The 23715-nt window shown below is 38.2% G+C and overlaps 1 protein-coding gene across 1 annotated transcript in view; it reads right to left on the bottom strand.

Annotated features, from left to right (window-relative positions):
• LOC124721517 (nipped-B-like protein) overlaps positions 1–23715 on the bottom strand; it is a 121049-nt gene that overhangs the window by 77766 nt on the left and 19568 nt on the right. The window contains exons 7-14 of the mRNA XM_047246534.1: positions 20889–21096; positions 16880–17026; positions 16427–16600; positions 14405–14595; positions 9751–9982; positions 3657–3892; positions 2795–3109; positions 1650–1865 (exon numbers count right to left, since the gene is read on the bottom strand). Of these exons, the coding sequence (XP_047102490.1) occupies positions 1650–1865; positions 2795–3109; positions 3657–3892; positions 9751–9982; positions 14405–14595; positions 16427–16600; positions 16880–17026; positions 20889–21096 (1719 nt within the window). The remainder of the gene's footprint in view (positions 1–1649; positions 1866–2794; positions 3110–3656; positions 3893–9750; positions 9983–14404; positions 14596–16426; positions 16601–16879; positions 17027–20888; positions 21097–23715) is intronic.

Genomic DNA, 23715 nt, shown 5'->3' on the forward strand with positions numbered 1-23715 from the left:
ATAATGGAAAAGCAAATAATCAGAAAAATATGAGGGGCGACAGAAAACTTTCTATTTGAGGATGTTGCTGCAGGGTATACATAATGTAGCATGACTCCAATGTAGGTATATAAGCACCGACATGTAGGTAAGGGATTAGTGTGGCATTTGTACACATGGAAATGTGAATTATTGTAGTGCTATTGCCAAATCTGTCTAAATACGAAAAATGTGTTTTTATTCTTTTCTTTAAGACACTGATCGAACTGGGAGGCCAGCCTCATGCAGAAGTTATGCCAACTCAAATTGGAGACACTTGAGCTCCTGCCCTATACTACTGATCTCACTCCATGCATTCGCGCCCCCCCCCCCCCCCCCCACCTCCCTAAAAAAAAAAAGGGGGGTCCTTGAAGGATCTACAATTCCTGTCAGATGAAGATGTGCAGCAGGCAGTTAAGGCAGTTATGGACTTCTTCACGCAGCAGGATAGTGTTTTACCAAATGGTATGGTATATTCAACCTGATGCATTGGTGGGATGATTGCTCAATGTTCATGGTCATTCTGCCTGGCCGCCATACCAACTGTGGAGCGTATAGTCTTTGAAAAGAAATATTTTGACTGCCTCTTACATTAGCCTCAGAAAGGAACTATGGAAGGTTATAAATTATGAAGTAAAGACGACATTTATCAAAACACGGGAAACGTATAAGAAACCATCAGAAAAAGAAGACACTATTTTTATGGACATTTAAACTGAATGCAAAAGAGTAGTTTAACCAAAGAGATCTTCAAATACTCGTGGGATAGGAAGTCAACAACAAGATGAATCCCAGAAGCAAAGAAGGATTTACAAAAAGTAACAGAAAAGCTGAAGAAACAACTGACAGAAAAATGTTGAAGGAAGAAGTATTGAATATGGAAGGATTCCAAGGGAAAGGAAGAAGGATTTAGCATTTAATGTCCTGTTAACATTGATGTCATTAGAGACAGATCGCAAGTTTGGATTAGGGAATGAAGGGGAGGGAGTCAGCCATGCACTTTTAAAGGAACCAGCCTAGCATTTACCTTAACCAATTTAGGGAGATTCTAAGGTAGGAGAGTGAAAAAAAAAGACCCTTGTCTGAAGTGGTCAGAAGACAGACATAAAAAACAGTTTACAGATGAATGAGTACAGGAAGAAAATAAAACATGAAAGAATAAGGAATTTAAATTAGCACATTGTCCTTAGTTGACCCATTTGAAAAGAAAAAGAAGTATACAATCCAGTTTTATACATATATTTTGTAATGTGATTGCTTGAACTAAAAGATGAAAGCAAGCTTTTGCCCTAAAACATGCTGCAAAACTCAAATGTCAATATCTGCATATCTTATTGTGCATTCTGTAGAATTTTGAATGCATTATGTTTCAAAATGGCAGTCACTAGAGATAAAAAAATCCATGTATTTCTGAGTAAATTAAAATGGCAATTTTCAAGGTTTTCTTCCCTTTTTAAATGTGTGTGTTCCCTCTCAGCAATTTCAATGTGCCACTGCAATAATTTCTTTTAAAAGCATCTTTCCCTGCACATGCAAAGAAAATACATGGCATAAAATTTTCAAAATATTTGGAGTAATTTGATTCATGTGAACAACTAATTGTTGATATATGCAAATTATGCTTCACTTACAAGTAGTTTCCCTAACAAGCTGAGAAGGAGCTCAGTCGCTGGCCACTCAGGTTTGTTGACTGTTGTAAGCAGATCCTGGACAAAATTTTCGAACAATGGTCTGTAGTCAATTTCTTCACTTTTATTTCCACATTTGTTAAGGAAGACAGTAAGGAAATTTGCTGCAGTCCTCATGGCAGTTTCATATTTACTCACAATGAGAACATCACGATCCATCTGGAATCAAACATTTCAGATTCTTAGAAATAAATATATCTACACTGAAATTACTATTCACCATAACAATCACATTAAACAGTGTAGGTAGAAAGAGAAAAATTCAGCACATAAGTTGTCAAAAATTTCACAATGAACATAATTGATCTCATCATTTACAGATTTTTATGTGAGAATGTGAAAAGAACCACTTGCACAACAAAATGAGACGCACACTGTTCGGAGACACAACATAACTTCATTATTTGAAACTAGTTCATCATCAAATACAAATATTATTAACTAGTTCAATTCCCTGGCAGAAAACTTTGGTGGAGAGAAGTAGAAGAAGTTAGTGTGACATTGCAGAAAGCGCTTAGAAGCAAAGGGAAATTATGTGGAAAACTGAAGTAGGTTTATATGACAGTGAAACCACAAATAAAAGTTACCAAAAATATTTTCTGTGACTAAATGGCCTTCACTTTTTGACTGTATGCCATATTTTATTACATGAAACACTGTTAGATTTCAAAACTGCAAACATGCAATTGATCATGACCAAATTCTCTAGACTGAAACATTGTACTACTATGAGCAAAGTAAGTTTTCCTCACAACTAAAATTTCTGTTACATCAGTAATTCTGGCCCACAAATCTCATTACAATGCTTGGTTAAGTGTGAAAATTTTAAAATATTTTGTGAGTAGAATGTGACAGTTATTTGAAAAGAAAAGAAAATCAAGAGAAATGAATTCCTCTTACCCAACCTCCTTAACCACTAAACAAGTGATTGTTCTGAACAATGCTATGCATGGGCAAGTCTATGGGAAGGTAAAGAAGGTACTGCTTTCACTACAAGATTTGCCATTGTAGCTTCATACACATATCCCATTCTGAACATACTTTGAAACAGTTTAACTTACAGCCCTTAACAACAGAGTTAACCTTACATTCACTATTTTCTCCTTGTTTTCCTCCTCATTTTCCTTTGGATCCTTGTCTTTCTCCTTCTCTTTTTCTTTGTCTTTCTTTTCATCTTTCTTTTCCTCTTTGAATTTATCTTTCTTTTCAGGTTGCTGGAGACGTTCTGGAAGCACTACCACACACTGAATTAGTTGCAGAACTAAAGCAGTCAACATCTGTATGTGTTCCTCTGAATTGAGTCGATATGTCCTTAAGCTACGTTTACTGCTTGGTAGCCTAGCAATTGATGCCAATATGTCATCAAGCAACAGTCTCCGGTGTTTTTCGTACTTGGTAAAAATCTGTAACATTTTTGAAAATAAACATTTAGAAAAATTAGTGCTGAATAAAGCTCACTTTTAAAAATTAAAGCTGAACTTCCATCTTAGCTCTTTAAGAAGAAATTTTTATACAAGATTCTCTTAAAAAGTACAGCTCTTACCGAAAAACAATAAAAACCATTACTATAGTTTAGCCTACTTTATCAGTAATCACAGTCTTTTAATTCAAAATACAAGAAATAAGCAGTTTTGCACGACATTGAAAAGAGTAACACTCTAATACGAATTATAAAGTGTGGGGCAAAGTATCACAAATTACACGCAACAGAGAAAGAGATAACTAGGTTCTGGAGCACTTAATATGTTTATCTTGTTTCCAACACTCTAATAATAAGAAGACAACATTTACAAACACTTAAGGATATGCACAAACTAGTAACATAAACAGGAGACACCATTTAAGTCTCTCCTACTGTGATGAAAATATGGCTATCATACTTACAATAACACAGATCACTTTTTCATCCTTTTACATTGAAGTATGGCAAAAGGCAAGAAAATTACTCACTGTTGTCACTAGCTTCAGAGCCGAGAGCTGAAGCTCACTGACATTCTCCACAAAGAATGGTGCCACACCCAATGATGATGCATGCAATACAGCTGTATCTGTGAGGACCTGAATATTAAGCAGTTCTGCAAGCAGTCCCACAATTTCATTCAGTTTGTTGTATAAGGTCAAAATGCTTTTCTCACGAACTTCTTTTGCATGTGCACGTTTCTTCCTGGCATTGCCAACATAAATTTCTGAAAATATTTAGAGAAGAAAAATTAATGACATGACATACCATAACTAAAATAAATGACATGTCTAATATTCACACATCAAAGAAAGTTCTGTATCACCCCAGGTCCCAGAACTCCTGAAGACAGACATTGGCTGTGGGTATTGTATCACAGACAAAGACACAGTCCCTTAGACAGTTCAGAGATGTCATTAAACCTGCCCAAAGATGTAAACAACCATGCATGAGCAGTACCTATTAGACGGAGGGGTCTGACAGCCGATCAGTTCCTGACATTCCACCAGGAAGGAGGTACATGGCTTGTGTTGTCTGTAGTTCAACCATGCCCAGACGGTTGATACCACAGTTCGATCACGTCCGCATTTTTACTTTGTGCCAGGAAAGGCTCTCAACAAGGGAAGTGTCCAGGTGTCTTGGAGTGAATCAAAGTGGTGATGTTTGGACATGGAGGAGATACAGAGAGACAGGAACTGTCGACGACATGCCTCACTCTGGCCATACGATGGCTACTACTGCAGTGGATTACCAATACCTATGGATTATGGCTCTGAGGCACCCTGACAGCAATGCCACCATGTCGAATAATGCTTTTTGTGCAGCCACAGGACATTATTTTATGACTCAAACTGTGCGGAATAGGCTGCATGAAGCGCAACTTCACTCCCAACGTCCATGGCGAGGTCCATCCTTGCAACCACGACATCATGTAGCGCAGTACAGATGGGCCCAACAACATGCCGAATAGACCACTCAGGATTGGCATCACTTTCTCTTCACTGTTGAGTGACGCATATGCCTTCAGCCAGACAATCGTCAGAGACGTGTTCGAAGACAACCTGGTCAGGCTGAACGCCTTAGACACACTGTCCAGTGAGTGTAGCAAGGTGGAGGTTCCCTGCTGTTTTTGGGTGGTATTATGTGGTGCCGATGTACACCACTGGTGGTCATGGAAGGTGCCGTAACAGCTGTACGATTCGTGAACGCCATCCTCCAGGCGATAGGGCAGCCATATCAGCAGCATATTGGCAAGGCATTCATCTTCATGGACAACAATTCATGGCACTATCATGCATATCTTGTAAAATGACTTCCTTCAGGATAACGACATCGCTTGACTCGAGTGGTCACAATGTTCTCCAGATATGAACCCTATCGAACATGCCTGGCATAGATTGAAAAGGGCTGTTTATGGATGACGTGATGCACCAACCACTCTGAGGGATCTACGCCCAATCACCGTTGAGGAGTGGGACAATCTGGACCAACAGTGTCTTGATGAACTTGTGGGTAGCATTGCACGACGAATACAGGCATGTGTCAATGCAAAAGGACATGCTACTGGGTATCAGAGGTACCAGTGCATACAACAATCTGGACCACGACCTCTGAAGGTCTTGCTGTATGGTAGTACAACATGCAATGTGTGGTTTTCACGAGCAATAAAAAGGGTGGAAACAATGTTTATGTTGATCTCCATTCCTATTTTCAGTACATGTTCCAGAACTCTTGGAACTGAGGTGATGCAAAACTTATTTTGTTTGTATTTTAAATTCAGTTGCCACCCCATTTTTGAGTATGCTGCAGAAGTTACACTGGGAAGCCCTTACACATCCACCATACAGTCCCTGTCTCTCTGCCTTTTTGGAGTCTGAAGAAAGACATTCATGACTGTTGATTTCCTTTGGATGGAGAGGTGCACGCCTGGGTACAATGAAGATTTTGTAGGCAAGCACTGACATTTTTCTATGAAGGTACTGACCATTTTGTCTCACAGGGGATAACTGTATAGCCATTACAGCAATTACTCTTCAAATAATAAACACTTTACTTAAATTTTTTCCATCTGACTTGTTTTCATTTAACTGTCCCTTATAGATTAAACACTGCCCCTACCACACCTTGCTCTTCACTACAACTTGTATTAAATATCTGACCATCACACTTGTAGCATTTGCTGTCTTTACAACACAACCCACAAAGTTATCGCTTCTCCACAATAACTGGACTTTGAGACTGCAGCCTGCTACAACTGACAAAGTTCCTGTAGAAACCCTCATTCTCTCTCTCTCTCTCTCTCTCTCTCTCTCTCTCTCTCTCTCTCTCTCTCGCCCCGAAATCTAACAATTTTATGTATGTGGCACCTTCCATTATCAACTGTCTCCAATCCTCCACGACATAGCCATCACAGTCTCAGTCATATACACCGTCTCCAGGGAAAAGATAATCTTTAGCCAAAACGATAAAGAAACATGCAGAGGCGAAAGTATTTGTCAGCTTTCACCACAAGCAGCATACCGGATAGAGTTCTTTCACTGAGAGCAGTAAGGCAAACAACACACACGTTCCCAGCCACCACGACATATCATGTGAGGTGGCGTTGAGTCTATATACAATAGTGGAACAGGGCTGCAGCCAGCATAATGGTCCTAGTTTATGGGTTATCTTTGGTGTGTTTTTGTTTTGGCTGGCTTTATTAATATGCTTTATTCTGGGCTTGGTATGGATATAGCACTGATAACAGTCTTGCCAAACTATTATTGTTCTTACAGTTGGTGTAAGCATAGCAGACAGCACTACAGTAAGATGAAGTTAACAGAAGCAGAATTACATAAACATGAATTTCACTTATGCAGCAGCAAGAACAGACTAATTGAAAATTAAAATTCATTATGCACAGTTACAATAACATTAAAACAACAATTTGACCACTTCACTGGAACTTCCAATCAGAGATTTCCTTACATATGGGTTGGTTCAAATGGCTCTGAGCACTATGGGACTTAACAGCTGAGGTCATCAGTCCCCTATAACTTAGATGTACTTAAACCTAACTAACCTAAGGACATCACACACATCCATGCCTGAAGCAGGATTCGAACCTGTGACCGTAGTGGTCGCGCGGTTCCAGACTGAAGCGCCTAGAACCACTCGGCCACACCAGCTGGCCCTTACATATGGGGCCAGGTGGAAGTCAAAGAATACAAAATCTGGCAAACAGGGTAAGTTTTGTGACAGTTGGCATATTGAATACCTCAATTTTCTTATTGTCATTGCACCTTAGTAAGGAGATTCGTAGCCATGGTGAAATGTATTTTTTATCTAGGCTAATACAGAAAGCCTTCCCCCTTTTTTTTCCCCAACAGACTGTCATAGTATTTCCCAGTTAGTGTTTTAGCATTTGAAAGGTCATCAGTAAGAAGAATCCCTACTGAATCTCATCAAAATCTGATCATAACATTTAAAGGAGATGAAATTTGATGCAAGATCATCAGCTTTAACAGTCTTTCATTTCTATCATGAAATGATGGACCAAAAATTTACAATTTGCATTTTTCTCATACACTTGATGCATCTGCTATTTCACATATCTTAAGTCAAGAATCTTTTAATACTATTTTGTACACTTTCTCAATGTTTTCAGCTGTGGTTGTAGTTTTCAGATACAATTCATCTGCATCATTTTCAGAAGTAGTAGGGCCACATTTGAATTCAGCCACCCATTCAAGGACTGCTGAAAGTGAATGAGTACACTCCTTACACAGCATGTTACAAAATGATACAAACATCTTTAAGGTGCTGTAGGTGTCTTGAGGAGCAAATTGAGGATGGGGACCTATATCTAGAAATGTCATACAACAACACTACATAGTGTCAAACATATAGTGATTAACACCTGTCACAAGGCCATCCCTGCAGCAGCAAATATGAGTTTTTATGCTCTGGGATTGAAACTAGAGTGTCTGGCAATGGATCAGCAAGAGTTCAAGATGTCATATGGTATAGAAATCATCCACAACTGTCATGATGTCACTGCAGAGACTCAGTACAATAGAGGTAGAGGCAGCAGCTTACGAGTTCGGGTTTGCTGCTGAATGTGTGGTGTAGCCCTATAATTATGACACATTGTAGCAGTATTGAACATCATTGGAATGACATTTCCCTATGTAGGTTTCTATCCTGAATTTGTGCTTTAAGGCATCCTCTACAACCACAGTAAGTTTGTGAGCAGCACTTGTCACATCCTTTATATGCTGGTGTGGAAAACTCAAGGACGAAAATAATTTTCACGTGGCTTGTCACTGCCAAGCAACATAGCTCAATGAAACTAGGGTCATACATAAATAGAACTGTTGCAGTATAGTACAGAAGGTAACTGAAAGAAATATGCAATGACATTTTTATTCAAGGACAATAAGTACGTTTAAGTCGCCATGACCTGTGATGGTGCCCTGGACATTACAAACGGCAGGCTATCGTTTTTAATAGGGTGTGAGATCACCAAAGAGGGTAATGTATACTGTGTAATATGCTCCCATGCTGGCTGCAAGGTTGGTAAGGAGTTGTTCTGCGTACAGCATTCCACTCCTCCACTAGCATGGTTGACAACTGCTGGATTGTCATTTGTGCATGTGGCCATGATGCAATAAATCTCCCCAATGCATGCCACACACACTCAATGAGGTCTAAGTCGGGGAACAGGCTGGACAGTCCGTAACACCTGGACCACCAAAATGATCATATTCAACGATGTTGGGACAGCCGGCCGGAGTGGCCGAGCGGTTCTAGGCGCTTCAGTCTGGAACTGCGCGACCGCTACGGTCGCAGGTTCGCATCCTGCCTCGGGTATGGGTGTGTGTGATGTCCCTAGGTTAGTTAGGTTTAAGTTCTAGGGGACTGATGACCTCAGATGTTAAGTCCCATAGTGCTCAGAGCCATTTGATCCATTTTGATGTTGGGACATATCCTTGTATGGCAAGAGGTGAGAACATGTAATGCATCCAGCAACAATGTGGAATGTGACTTTTTGTGGACCAGGTGTTATGATGAAGGTAGGCATAAAGTCCCAGGAGCGTACCGATCTTGAAATATTTGACACTGTTTGCTCATTGGTCAGCATTATTATGACACTGTACTCCTTCCGAAGTGCTTCTTTCCAGGGGTCTTTGGCCCTGACACCATTGGTATGGATGACAATGCAATATCATGTTGAACAGCACAGGTGGAGGACTTCTTGAAATGAGAGGATATTTGGTGAATGGACTGGCCTGCCCATTACACTAAGTTCAATTGCATCAAGCACATGTGGGTTGCATTGGGGAGGTGTATAGCAGCACATTATCATGCACCACCAACCATTCTACAGTTTTCAACCACACTGCTGGAGGAATGCAGGGCCCTAAAACAAGAACTCCTTATCCACCTTGGAGCCAGTATGGGAACATATTGCACAGCAAGCACTGCTGTCCATGGTGATGACTCCCCCAATTCAGAACCATGCCCTGAGGATGAAGGGACCACATAAATCCCCTTGAATTCAGTTTTATTACTGTCTTTGAATTAAATGTCATTTTTGTACATCTTATTGTAAATTCTTTCCGTTACCGTCTGTCCTATACTACAGCTGTTCTTCCTTTGTATGGCCCAAGTTTCATTAAGCTAGGTAACTTGGCACTGACACATCATGCGCAAGTTTTTTTCACCCTTCAGTTTTGCACACCAACATATAATCAGGAACTGAGATTAAATTTCAGTAGGCTATAAAGTGTCCTACACAAAAAAAAATTATGATAGCAAAGTATTCCAGTTTATCTATTTCCCTCGCTATTTTGTGATGCCATATGAATAGAACTAACCTGCAGATCGAGTTTATATGTGACTTACATTTTGCACAAGGTTTACCACCATAACAAAAACAAAATTTCATTGATATTACTGCCTTCTCTGCACCTGGCAAAGAACTTGTCACCTTTCTCTTTAATAAAAGTAGTACCACGGAAAATTAATCCAGGGACTTTGGACCAAATTTGCCTTCATAGAATAAATGTACTTCTAAATAGTGTAGTATTTCTTTTCACTTACCTTTAGCCTTTCCCTCCACTCTGTAAACAGGATCAAATGATGGATAGATAGTATTCTGTAACTGATATTTGGTAAACAAGACTATCCTGTCAATAACATCTTCTAAATATATCCTCTTTGGCATATTTGGGGACGTAAGTATGTTGAGTGAAGTTAGTGAAGCATCCACAGCCCTCATAACACTTTCCATTGTTAGCTCTAACCAAAGTTTGCTTTCATCCTCATCATCATCCTGAAACATTTAAAGCAACAACGTTAAATATATACTTATGTTAACATGCTCATGCTCTCTCTCTCTCTCTCTCTCTCTCTCTCTCTCTCTCTCTCTCTCCCCCCCCTCCCCCCCCCCCCCCCCCCCCCCCCCGGTTCAACATTCCATTGAGGACAAGGCAAGAGTGTGGCCACAAGCTCGGATAGGACAAGAAAGGAGACCATACCTTTTTTAAAGGGAACTATGCTGGCATCCTCCATCAGCAATTTAAATAAACCATGTAAAACATAAATCTGGAGGGTTGAAATGAGTTTTGAACCTATTAAACCAGAATGCCATTCCAGTGCCTTATCCACTACACCATCTCTTTATCATTTTGGTCATGGTACAGTACACACTGAGGCAAGTATTTTGCTGTCATTATGACTTACAGAATTTTTATTTAGCAAGATACTGAAGCAATTGTGTCACTTTTTTCCTTTTTTATTGAAAGATATACTTCTCAAAAGACATTTACATTTGTTACTTCATCCAATAGAAGTAGGTGATATACAATATATTCTATAATGTACATGCTGTTCTCTCACACACCGACATAATTACGTTACCCACCACTGTGTTATACGCTACAATTCGGAACCCTTTAGTGGCGGAGGGCTGCAAATATGTAGACTTGAAGAATAAAGATGTAGAATGTTAATAACATTTGTTTTATTTAAAGAGGTTTAAAGAGTTTTCACACTTGTAGCTTTAATACATTATCCCTGGAAAAAAAAGGTCTTGTTTCAGTACTATCTTGGAACAGTTGTAAAATAACAGGGGGTTACCACATAGACCTAGTTTTGAACAACCTTCTTGTTAACATAATTTAGTGTTTCCCCACTACATTATTTTGAATTTGTGCCCTCTGACAAGAGTGTTGGAGAGTCTTGAATTCTCTTCCCTTTCTTTTCTTTTCTTTTCTTTTCTTTTCTTTTGTGTTTAAAAAAATGACCTATGGTTGAAATTATTTGGCAAAAACTAATTTGCCACCCCCCCCCCCCCCCCCCTCCCCACTGCTATATGATGAGGTCAGTAGTGCATAACGGACCTACTGCCAATTTGTTTGTGACTGGAAAAGCTTTATGAAGGGCACAGCTATAGTCATACATTAGGAACAATGTGCGCATTCCCCAGTATAGAAATCTGCATACACCATAGGTGTCTACGTTCAGTAAATGCAGCAAATTTTCCTTCTTTCTAATGTGCATATTACATGTCAACCCACTCTTGGGATACTGATGTGTTATAGATTGGTGTGCAGTTTCGCCTTCAGCTTTGGTAACTATATTGTGGAGTCTACATTTGTCTACAGCTTGCTGAGATTTACATATGGGTCATTCAGAGCACAAGGGAATCGAGTCAATTTTTGGTCATTCTGGACTTTTTCCCACACAGTACTATTTATGAAGTTGCCTTCAGAACATAAAATATTCATGCCCAGATGTAAATAACTGCTCTAGGACTGGCAACACCATTGAGTATGGAGGGAAGCAGTCCTTTGCTCAAAGCACAATTGGAACATGTCCATTGGTCACAATTTGCATGGTCAATGTGTTAGATCTAATTAAAGTGTACTGATGATTATGAATGATTCATCTGAAGACATAGAAGATAATGCAGTGGAATGTCAGCCACCTAGGTAAGCTAATAATTACTTTCTAAATTTGATAAGTGATAGTTAATAACCAGAATGGGCTATTGAGTTTAAATATAATATGTTACGATACTTTCATTATATCTACTGGTACTTTCACAGTCATTGCATGTTATGTTGTATGGTTCCTTTTAATCCAGGAGAGAACACAGCTGCTGAGGAAGGCAGTGCTTCTGCAGCAGCTGACAAAATGTCTGCAATGAAAATGAAGCAGAGAACAGAGGAAGATGATGTTATCAACATCCAGGGAAGTGGAAGAGGAGTATAAGGCAACAGCAGCAGTACTGCGGAGAGGAGTGTACCACAAGCAAGAGCACAATAGTTCCAGCTAAAAGCCTTCTTGTTACTGCCACCTGCTGCAAATAGCAATTTGCAACTTAAATCAACTTAAAGAAGAAGAGTGAGAAAATACATTTGATTCCTTCTGGAAACTTTGTGATTACAGTTGGCAACTGGGTATCTCCATGGACTTCTTTATTCAGGTCCAATTATGAGATACAGGAAAGAAGTTGATTCCAGAAATCCTAAAGACATTAGGTTCAGATATTTCTCAAGGACTGGAGAGGGATATTTAAGGATGTGCAACCTCTACACATAATAAAATAATCTTTTATTCAGACACATGTACTAGCCAAAACAAGAACATTAAAGTGTCATTGTCTCTATCATGAACTTACGTTATTCTTACTTGCCAAATGATAGTGATTTTGGTTTAGTGGAGAAATCCAGCATGAAGCAAAGAAAACATCACCTATTGTCATCATTGAAATGAATTTCTCAGATTTCTTATTCTCCAGTAACTTGGAGAATTCAGTAATGAACACAGAAAAAAGTCATTTAACTGCAGCACTCGAGGGTATATGGGTATTATACTTAATAAATTAATTTACTAAAGCCTATTCCCCAAGAAATACTGCATTTCTGTAACCAGAGGTGACTGACTGTCTTAAGGAACAAGACTAAATGTAAGTTTTTACAAATTTATTTGAATTTAGTACAGTAGTCAAGCCATACTCACAGTAAACATTAAGGCACCGAGATGTGGAGATTTTTGTCTCAGAGTTGACCAATTGGTTTGGAGACACTATATACAGATAATAATATACAGTATTCATGTATGGGTGATGTTATTTTATTAACTTTATCAAGGTGCATTCTGATACTTCAGTTAATGATTCCACTTCATACTTGAGCAAAGTATGTTTCAGAACAATAGCAGAACTGCTAAGATTAATAAGACAGGATTTTTCACCTGTCAAGTTCAGTATGTAACTAGCTGGACAACGCTGATCCTAATCCAAAATATATGAAGTTAAGACTTTAATGCTCCGTATGGATAAAGGCTTCACAGCAATCAATGACACTTCTTTGCATTAGTGCAAACTAGGTTTAATTTAACACGATAAATTCACAGTATTGTTTTCACTGATGATGGTACTGGAGTTAGATATTTACTTATATTTCAGGTTCTCATAACTAACAGCAGAGTTATTTTATACTTGGTACATTTGATAATGGTGATTGAGCTGCCGCGAAACTAGTCACGTAAACTTTCTGTAATTTACTGTGACTATGGCTTGCCTCCTGTACTGTACTGCATTGTTAAATGAGTGTTTTGACTTCACGTTTCTACACATTTTGACTAAACTCTGAGCTTTACTTTTTACAGATGTGTTACAACAAGGTTTCCCTTTAGGTGGTTGTTAGGGGTAGAACCCAATTCCATGATTTAGTTTTCACAGTCAATTCACTAACAAAAAGTAGTACTTAATGCAAACTCAGTAAACAAACAACAATAAACAGCCAACGTTCAGTTATTCCTGCTCACATTCAATTGTGCATACCCTCATGTGTCCACACACCTGTTTGACCCAAACTTGTCAGAACAAGATTTCTGTGGGTGGTGTGGTGTCATTTTTGTCATAAATGGTAGGTAAATAATAAACAATTAACAGACTCAAAGAAAATTAACAGGAGTTAAAGAGTACATTAACTTTTTTCTAAAATTAACTTAAAACGTAATCCATTACTTGAAAAGTTAACTTCGATAATTAACAATTAACAGATTAAAAGGTCTTGTGTCCAGCTATGGAGGCAACACAGGTTTAAGTAGAAGGATGGGGCAGGTTAACAGGTAAGCCCTTTGAAAGGAACCATCCTAGCATTTGCCTTTATTTGTTTAGAAAAGTTATGGAAACTCTAACTCTGTATGGCTGAACAGTAATTATTTTAGCTGCTATCCTTCTGAATGCCATGCCATACCACTATGCCATACCACTATGCCACCTCACTAGGTCTCTGACCATTGAACGAATTTACTCAGTCAGTTACGGTGTAACTTACAGTTCAACACTAATTTCGAACCACAAAGCAACTTGGCATTTTTCACATTAACAAATCATTGCCGGGTGAGAAAGAAGTGATAAGAGTGAGACCAAATTCTAGGACCAACTGATGGTTGACCCTGAAATTTTGGATTTTTAGTCCGACGCTTACCCAACCAGCCCCACACCAATCAAAGAATAGATACATGTAACTTAAAAAATAATTGACATTCTGGAGGCATTTTGTAGAAGGTACTCATTAAAGCATTATTCTCAGACACTCCACATCAATGAGGATCTCCTCAATATGGAAGGACACTAAAAAAATCTAACATAACCTATTCAATAAAGAAAATGTTCAGAAACATGAATGTAATGGATAGTTACATGTACACAAAGTGAGAACCCTAACAAATAACTTACAGGATCTGCAAGTGGTGATATTCTCGTTCCATCACGTATATTCTTTTCCAAAATAGTAAGCATGCGAACAAGACGTTCTGGTGGTATCGATTCCATGGCCCCAAGAGTCTTGAGCTTTGCTGCTTCACTGCACAAGTCCTGTAACTGGTACTTAGGAATAAGAACTTCCGGTGGTGTGTCCGCCTCTGTATCTACAACAAATCAAGAGTGTAAGTTAACAGTCTACATTAAATTAAAAACACACTAAATTATGAAACTTACCAACAAAAATTGTGTGTGTGTGTGTGTGTGTGTGTGTGTGTGTGTGTGTGTGTGTGTGTGTTGCACCATTTCAATGCAGTAATTTGTTCATTGTAAATAAGTATTGTAGTACTTCTAATATATATTCATTACCTTATAAACAAAACAAAAAAAAACTTTTTTTAAAATTTTAAATTCAGTGCATTAATGTGATCTTAGTAAATGAGTGTTGTAAAATGATCCTATCATATAACGTTCAATTAAAAAAAATACTATCATTCCACTTGGGACCTGTGGAAAGTAAATTAGCTTATTTGTTTTAGTTGTAAATATTTGTCATGTATTATTGCTTTCTGACATGTTCTACATCCTGGAGGACCTCATCGCTATGGATCAATTGGAATGAAAGTAAATCAATCTAATCTAATCTAATCTACAAAAGAAAGAACACTGAAGGAAATAAATAATTATAAAAATTAACTGGGAGTAAACAAATTTTGAATAGTACATTTAAAAAGTGGTAATACAATATATATATTTGGACATTTACAACAGAAAAACTAGAGAACTGATTGAACAAACATTAACAGACACCACTCTTTACATAAATCCCTTGCACTAAAACTTGACCATTCTGATATAAAAAGCAATAGTGTTACATCAAAACAGCCTGATTCACTGTACTAATTCTCATACTTGAAATGAAAAGTCAATTTCAGGTAATAGGCATCACATAGGACAGTTTCTGGAACAGAAAGAAATTCAAAATTGTAATTGAGAATCATTGTTCAGGAGAGGTACGGAAGAAGTTTGAGGTTTGGTGGTGGTGGGTGGGTGGGGGGAGGAGGGGGGGGGGGGGAGAGAGAGAGAGAGAGAGAGAGAGAGAGAGAGAGAGAGAGAGAGAGAGAGAGAGGTGGTGTGGGGGGGGGGCGGGTGGGGAGGAGGGGGGAGGGGGGAGGGGGGAGGGGGGGGAGGTTACATTTCTGGGCCAGCACATTCCCCTGCTTGGATCCTATTTGATTACCACCCGACAAATCATGAGGAAAGTCTTGTGTGCACCTGTAGAGATTGAATGTCAAAAATTTTTTCCATGTGTGACATTGTTCAAACAACACCAAGGTTGCATGTTCAGCTGTCTGGAGAAACCAGAACAATTCTGAGGAAGACCCACGCAAACTGTCAAGCATGCTAAAAGTTTGAAGAGGAATATGAGACAACCTGACAACTCAAGATTTTAGCATCAACACTATGGTTGTTTGCATGGGTACAATAGAAGTTTGTGGAATGATGTCACGCCCACACAGTATCGTGTAGAGGTCACTTTGAAAGACTATGCTGAACGTAAGACCTTGTGCTAATTGTGGAGGAAAAAATTTTTAAAAATGTGTATTTTGGTGTTTACCATTCTCAGCTGCCCAATAGTAAATTTGCTCATTTTCTGATTTTTCCATTACAGCTTTTGACTCTGTCACTTCCAGGCTCAGATTATCTACTGAAACTGATACAAAGTCTCAGAGGTGATGGAGAATGGCAAATATGTATCTATCAGCACAGAACACCTTGTGTATCATACCAGAATGTGCTGCAAATCTTTGTAATGTAAAATTACAATTTCAAAATCTTTGAACAAACTGGGCAGCACATCAACAGACACTAATTACCAATTGCACATGAGGCAGTGGCTGTATTGAAGAGGGAGTGTGTTCCTGTGCCTGTGCCACTCTAGGGCCTTGCAATCACTAGTAGGAATGAAATGAATGTTACAACAAAAAAAATACTTACCAAAATCTGTGGTTAAATCTAGATCTTCTGTGTTTTCAAATATCAGTTCTATTGATCGATTGAATCTCTGGTAGGTATTTGTTTCCATTAACTCTTCAACACTCAACTTTTCCAACACAGGCACTAGCTTTCTCTCAACCTTCCGCAATTTAGGTTTCGGAGTAAATGGAACCTCTGAAATATGAATAAATGCAGTGTACCATTAATAGGTGTTGCAATTAAAAACGTGTAGTTATTTATGACAATTTCTTTCTGTAAGTTCCTATTATCTCTTGTTCTTGTATTTCTACTCTCTTCAATTTATTATAACATGGGCAAGGCAGGAAAACATACTTTTATCATCATATTACATATTATAAGAATATGCAAAAACTTCATGTGCACTCACTACTTGCTCCACTTATAAATGTTTGAGTCTGTATTTAAAATAGCGAGCAAAATTGCAATAGTTACCTTCAGAATTATTAACTGTACTAGAGTCGACATTTTCCGATTTATGGTTTGCACAGTTGCGTTTCCTGCCTTTAATCTTTGAATTCTCATTACCTGGACAATAATCTTCATCATATGATGAAGTAACTTTCCTTCTTTCTTCTTTATCTGAAAGTAAAGTAGGGCAATCACTCTCACTGACCATTTAAATAAAAAATAATATATGTCCAGTAGGTGAAATTACATTGTCAGTAATTATTATACCAACTAAAAGACACGCAAAACTTATGGAAGCTTGGCAGAGTTATCTTCTATATGGTACCATAATGGTCATCATGTACGAACAGCAACAATTTAGGTAAATACATATAGCAGAGTTTTTTAAAGTATAATCAGTGGAGAGTTTAGTTACTCTTAATCCATAAGGGGATGTGATGTGTTAGCAGTTATTCATTACAAACTGTTTGGAAGGCTTTGTTATAAGTAGTAATAGTACACTGTTCCATTTATTTTTATTATAACCTTTCAGAAACATCAATGTGAAGCAGAGCCAACTAAATTCATCCCTGGAGATTCACTCACAATAAAAGGAAAACCCAGTTAAAACAATATTACCAGCATTTTTTCCATTTCATGAAAGATAGGTACTGTAAAGATAGAACCATATCACTACCCACAGCAAAGGAGTTGGCATGAAAAATACAATGCGGATTTTTATGTACATTGGGACTGCATGCAGGCTTAATGGAACAGCAGCATAGCACTCTGGATCCATTTATTTTCTACTAAAGTGTAAGAACTAAGTTTGAATGAGGTTCTTAGTGTCTCTGTTCTTGCCATGAAAGTGAGGGGTGACACAGGCAGAAGGAAGAGAAACAGAGGGACTGGCAATAAAGTGTTTCTGCATCAGAAATGTTTTGGCACTTTCAAAAACCTGCTATAAATCTATCAGACACATTCTAGCTTTCTAGTGAGCATAATGTTATATCACCATGTTTATACAAAAATATGAAAATACATGTTTCTAAAAAAATATAGTGCTGAAAACTTAAAAGCCAAACTATCCGTGTATTTTCCAGCTATGAAATGGAATGGAATTATACCAGTAGTAGGGAAGAAACTCTTATCAAATAGTTGATGCAAATCAAAGGATTAAGGATTTTACACTTCTGAAGTGGGCCAATTTTTTAGGAAATCATCTAGTGTAAAAAGGAGAAACTACAAAAAGCTAATCAAACTAAATCAGTGTGATAGTGACAGTTTCCACAGAACTTCAATGGCAAGACTTGAGTCAAGTGTGTGTGTGTGTGTGTGTGTGTGTGTGTGTGTGTGTGCGCACCGCGCGCAGTGGCAGCAGGGGGGGGAGGGGGGGGGGGGGGGGGAGGGGAGGAAGACTACCAGTCCGAAATGCAGTTACAATGGGATCAAAAGGCTGTGGTTATAGCTAAATTACTCAAAAGCTCCACGAAATGTGACATTAAGAATGAACAATGTTTGCCTGAGGAAGCTTTGGGAAAACTAATATCTTTACAATGGACTTGTCATTCACTGCATGGAGGACATAGCTGTGTATAGAACAGTTAAAAAAATTAATCATGACGACATCAAAGAAACAGCTGTAAGTGCTACTCCTAGTTTCACTTCAAGTACATTGTGTGCAAAAAATGGCATGTACTAGAACACACATACAACTACAATGTTCCCCGTCTGCATAAATGTAATGTCTCATGTTGTTTTAGTGTGATTGTGTAGTATACTGTCAAGGATTACAAATGAGAGACAGCTGACACTTGAGATCATAGTTTTTCACAGCTTTCAACAAGTTGTTCCTCCATCGTCATCATCAGATTTGATTACATAAGGCCTCTAGGTACTTTAGTTGGCTGAATTATGTCATGGAGATATCACAAAGACTTTAAAGTTCCATATGCTACCAGAGATGGAAGATTTAATTTTAATTGGTTCCTTTGTTGCCTTTCAGCATCATGAAACCGGTATCATGTACCACTAAGTGTGTAGTGATTGTCCAGGTTGAAGTAGTAGTTAACATTCTGATTTCAGTGGCTTCTTTGATGACAGAATCCCAGTAAGCAGACACATGGGATAATATTTTCATTTTGTCAAACACGTTTGTCATGAGGCTGTGTTCGGCATCAGGGGTTTTTCGAAATTTTGGTATTTAAGCTGGCTGTGGAGGGCATTCTGAATTATTTCTGATTGTTTGACCAATGTAACTGTTACCGCATTCACAAGGTATTTTATAAATTTCAGGAAAAGAGAGAGATCAAGGACGTCTTTTGCTGAGTGCAGTATCTCTCCGATTTTCTTGGACATTCAGGGAATGTCTGTACAGGAATCTGACTACTTTATTTGTCATCATTCTGAAGAAAGGAAGGAATACTATGGACTGATCATCTTCTGATAATAAAGTAGCTCTGTGTTTTTGTTTCTTGGAGATGGCTAACTCAATATCCCAGTCGCTATAGGCGCTTTACTGCAATATTTTTCTTAGGTATCTGATCTCAAAATCTGTGTGTTTCATGGCAGAGCCAGCATATTTAAACAGATTTATTATGGGCTGCATGATGGAAGCTTTGTGTATGAGATATAGGCCAGCATGTGTTGGCTTTTGGTAAACACAGTGTCTTAGCTGCCCATCTTTTCTTTGGGTAGACTATCTAAAAATGGTAATTTGCTTTCTCCCTACATCTCTGCAGTGAACTTTACAGTAGGTGGCAAGCTATCCATATGATCAATAAAAAAGGCTATTAGCTTCATTTCCATGTGGCCAGGTAACAAAGGTATCGTGAACATAGTGAAATAGCTAACCAAGTTACTTAAACCAATTGTCAGTTGCTATGAACATCACATTAAAAACTCTCAAATGTTTGTGAATCTAATGAAACAAATTAGACTCAATCAAGATGAAATTATGGTCAACTTCTCACACTTTTGATTCATTGTCATGTAGAAGTTTTTAAAGGATGTCATATTCACTGTAGACTGAAAGATTATTTATTACACAATTGAGTTTTCATCCTTGAGGTCACTATTGAAGCGGTACTGCAAAAGATTTTGCTTCAACACATGTCAAAACTCTAAAATTTTTGACAGAGGCCTAGCCAGACACTGTATTCAACTCATTTTCTCACCACATAAGAAAATTAAATACATACTGCACCCACAAAATGACAACCTCAAAGTCTGTGTTTCTGGAATTTGTAAAATACCTTGTGAATGGGGTAGCAGTTACCATGGTCACACAATAAGAACAATTTTAGAACATCCCACAGAACACGGGCACCATATTAAATATTGCAATTTCGACAAATCTGATGTTGGTGAGCACAGTCTCATGAACAAACATATTTGATAAAACAAAAATATTATGCCACATATCTACTACACAGAAATCAGAATGTGTAACAACAACTTTAACCCAGACAGTGGCTACCCCTTAGTTGTGCATGTAAATGGGTGCTTCACGTTTTAAGGCAACAGAGAAATCAACTGCATCTTCCATCATCTAACGAAATTAGCATTTCTACCGTTGTCCTTTAGTCACAGACATCAACATAATCTCTGGTAGCATATGGATGTTCTTTGATTTTGTGATGTCTCCACAACTTAATTTGCCCAACTGAAGTATCTAACAGGCTACTAAAATCTTATCTCCAGACAGTGACAGCAGTGTAAGTCATCAAAAGCTCAAGATCGACAAACATAATAAGGCAAGAATTGTGTGAAACATTCATTCTGTATCACAGAGAAAACATTTTCCAACTGCCACTAGGTAGATCAAACACGAGTACTGCAATCCTCTAAATATCTGAACATTTCACTGTAAAACTTACCACAATACCAGTTTAGTGCTGCGTGCAAAAGAAAATTATAATACCTACCAATAACAAGATAATACTAATCAGTGATATTTCAATACAGAATATTATTTGAAAATTAAATGTCTCTTTGATAACAGAAAATATTTTTTCTTTACACCATTTGTAGAAAAAAATTTTTAGTTTCTCACCTTTCCTCCTTTGTATTTCTCTTTCCTTCTCTCTTGCTTTGAAATATTTTGATTTATTTTTTGGCTCGTCATCACTTTCCGATCCAGACTCTATATGCTGTATGTTTCTTTGTCGAAGTCTGTTGTTCGGAGTGACTCCTAATTTCTTTGCAAGAGTTGGTGACTTCTCTGCAAATGCTCTTAAGCTTCTTTGCATAAGAGCTTGATCCTGCAATGATAAAAATATTACAGTAATTGTTTACAATAAACATCAACAACTGTCTGTTTATGCTGCATAAAAGAAGCTTGTACATATATAAATAATTTAAGGAGTTAAGGTAGCAATTCATAGCGTAGTTGAGCAGCCGAGACATTCATAGGCATGTCAACAAGGCTGAGATCTCTGGCAGCTTTTCTTCCAAAAGCTAGCAACATTCTCATTCTCATTTAGTGGCCTATCAGAGTCTCAGCACTTTAACCATTTGATTAGTTGTTACCTTTACTCCTTCAATTATTTATATTCTACAAATGACTCTCCCTTGCCATATTCATACCTACACAGAAAGTTCTGAACTACTTTTCACTAAATACAACTTTGAAAATGTGTGTTTATTTATGATCGTTATGTTTGTACCACAATTTCCGTCAAGTTTCAGTGCCATTAATGGGTGTTGTTTCTGCAATAATTTCATCAATTGTGCTACAAATGATACTTAATAACCAAAGAGAAATCCAGTATTTCATGCCTGTTGTGTTAGTCCTCGCATTTTAGATCTCAGCCTCTTATCAAATGGGTAAATAATTCCCTGTAAATATGATGTTATGTCATTTCACAAAAAAATGAACTAAACCTTCACACACTTCAAATTTCTGTAACTTTGAAGATACCTCAATGATAACCACTGAGATTTAAAATTACACGTATCAGCCACACCATTGTTAATATTTAGCTAATAGTATGTTGGGCCAAAATTGACACACAAAAACATTGCAGTTTGTCATGGCATATAGTCTGAAAGTCACTGACAAATGACAGAAGTAGAAGGTGCCAGATATCCACATACAAGCAAAGAAATTCTTTGTGAGTCCCAAATCATTTATGTGAACGCAGGCATTGCTCCTGGAACATACTACCACCAGTTTATTACTACAGCCCATTACAATTAATTTAGTTCTCTGTCTCTAATTATCTCCCTGTTGTCAATTATGGCATTTCACAAAATCTATCCAGTACTGTAGGTTAAGAAGTGGTGGTTTTTTTTTTATTTCTGAGCTAGCGATGAATTACAGGCCAGACAAATTTTATAAGGTTGATATCTAGTGAATCTGGAGCCCATGAGACAGATGGGAATTAATTTGTGTTCCTTCAATTGATATACTGTAGTTCTGAGCTTTAAATGAAGCATCACATGCTATGCAGACATTATCAGCCACAAAAAAAAGAGAGAAAGGGGGAGGTGCAGTGGGGGAGGGGGAAGGGCAAGCAACTCGTCAGCAACAATATTGGCAGACTCCATAAAGTGTACAACACTTTCTGCAACTACAATAGGTTCTCGAACACTTGCCTATAAACATTCCACAATGCATGTGTCGAGCGAGCATACTTGTGCTAGGTGGCATATCTTAACAACTATTAACATAATACACAAAGAATCCAAGCTCCACTGACCAAATTTTGGAGGGTGTCCATAAATATTGGTACATGGGACTTGCAGTCTCTGGTGGCTCATTATATAGTAACAATGTGACTATGATTTGCTCAGTTTTTAACTTCAGTTAACTTTTGTTTCCATGAAAATACCTTCACAACAATGACATAAGACAGTCATTATCCTCCATTCTAACATGAAAGGATACAGCTTCTAATTGGCACCTACGTATAGATTCAGTACTGTGCCGTGTTTGCCATCACTGTGGGAATAATTCGGTACAGTGTCGTCATGCCATAATGCTGCTCTTTGATTGCTTTCTGTGAAACCATACACAAGGTGCACATCAGCCAACTTTTTACCAGTAAACTTAGTCATGTTGCTGCATATTACTGTTGACATGCAACAAACATTGTTGGTAAAACAGACCGTAAACACAACTGAGGACTATTGAATGCAAGCCTGAGGGTGAGGAGGAGATTGGAAATTACTACCATCAGCATCAAGAACTGCAAATGAATGAACAAATTTTGTGTACGTATTTTCGATGCCATACAGATACAGAAACAAATGAGTAAGAATTCAAACAAAATACACTGCTGTAAAAAAAAATTAGTCCACACTTTTAGAGGTTTACAGTTCATTCAAGATTTATTATAGCAACAATGTCTCTGGACTACATGAAAATCATTACATTTACAGATCAATGGCACAAGCGGTTCCAAGGTACCAAGTATCAACCCATGCTGAAACACCTATGGTGTAGCCTCCACACACAGCAATGCAGGCGCTGACTCTAGCATCCAGTCAATCATATAGATGGCGAATACTGTCCTGGGATTTGTTATGCCATGCCTGCTTAACCTGTTCATGTTGTTCTGGAAGAGTCGTTTGCCGACGAGTCACCCAAGTCACTTCTTGTCCTATCATTTCCCACATGTGCTCGACTGGAGGCAAGTCTGGATATTTTTCTAGCCAGGGAAGCTACTGCACATCTTGCAAAGCAAGTTGAGTTTCACAGGGAGTGTCTGGGGAGCATTAACCTGTTGGCACACATCACATTCCTGTTGCAAGAACGGCAAAAGATTGGGTCTAACAGCATACTCCATACCGACAACTGGTTAGCGTCCCCTCCAGAAACACCAAACGTGAAATAGTCATAGCTTATTGCACCCCAGACCATAAGGCCTGGGCTGGGG

The sequence above is a fragment of the Schistocerca piceifrons genome, chromosome X (genome assembly GCF_021461385.2).
Source record: "Schistocerca piceifrons isolate TAMUIC-IGC-003096 chromosome X, iqSchPice1.1, whole genome shotgun sequence".
Classification (NCBI taxonomy): domain Eukaryota; kingdom Metazoa; phylum Arthropoda; class Insecta; order Orthoptera; family Acrididae; genus Schistocerca; species Schistocerca piceifrons.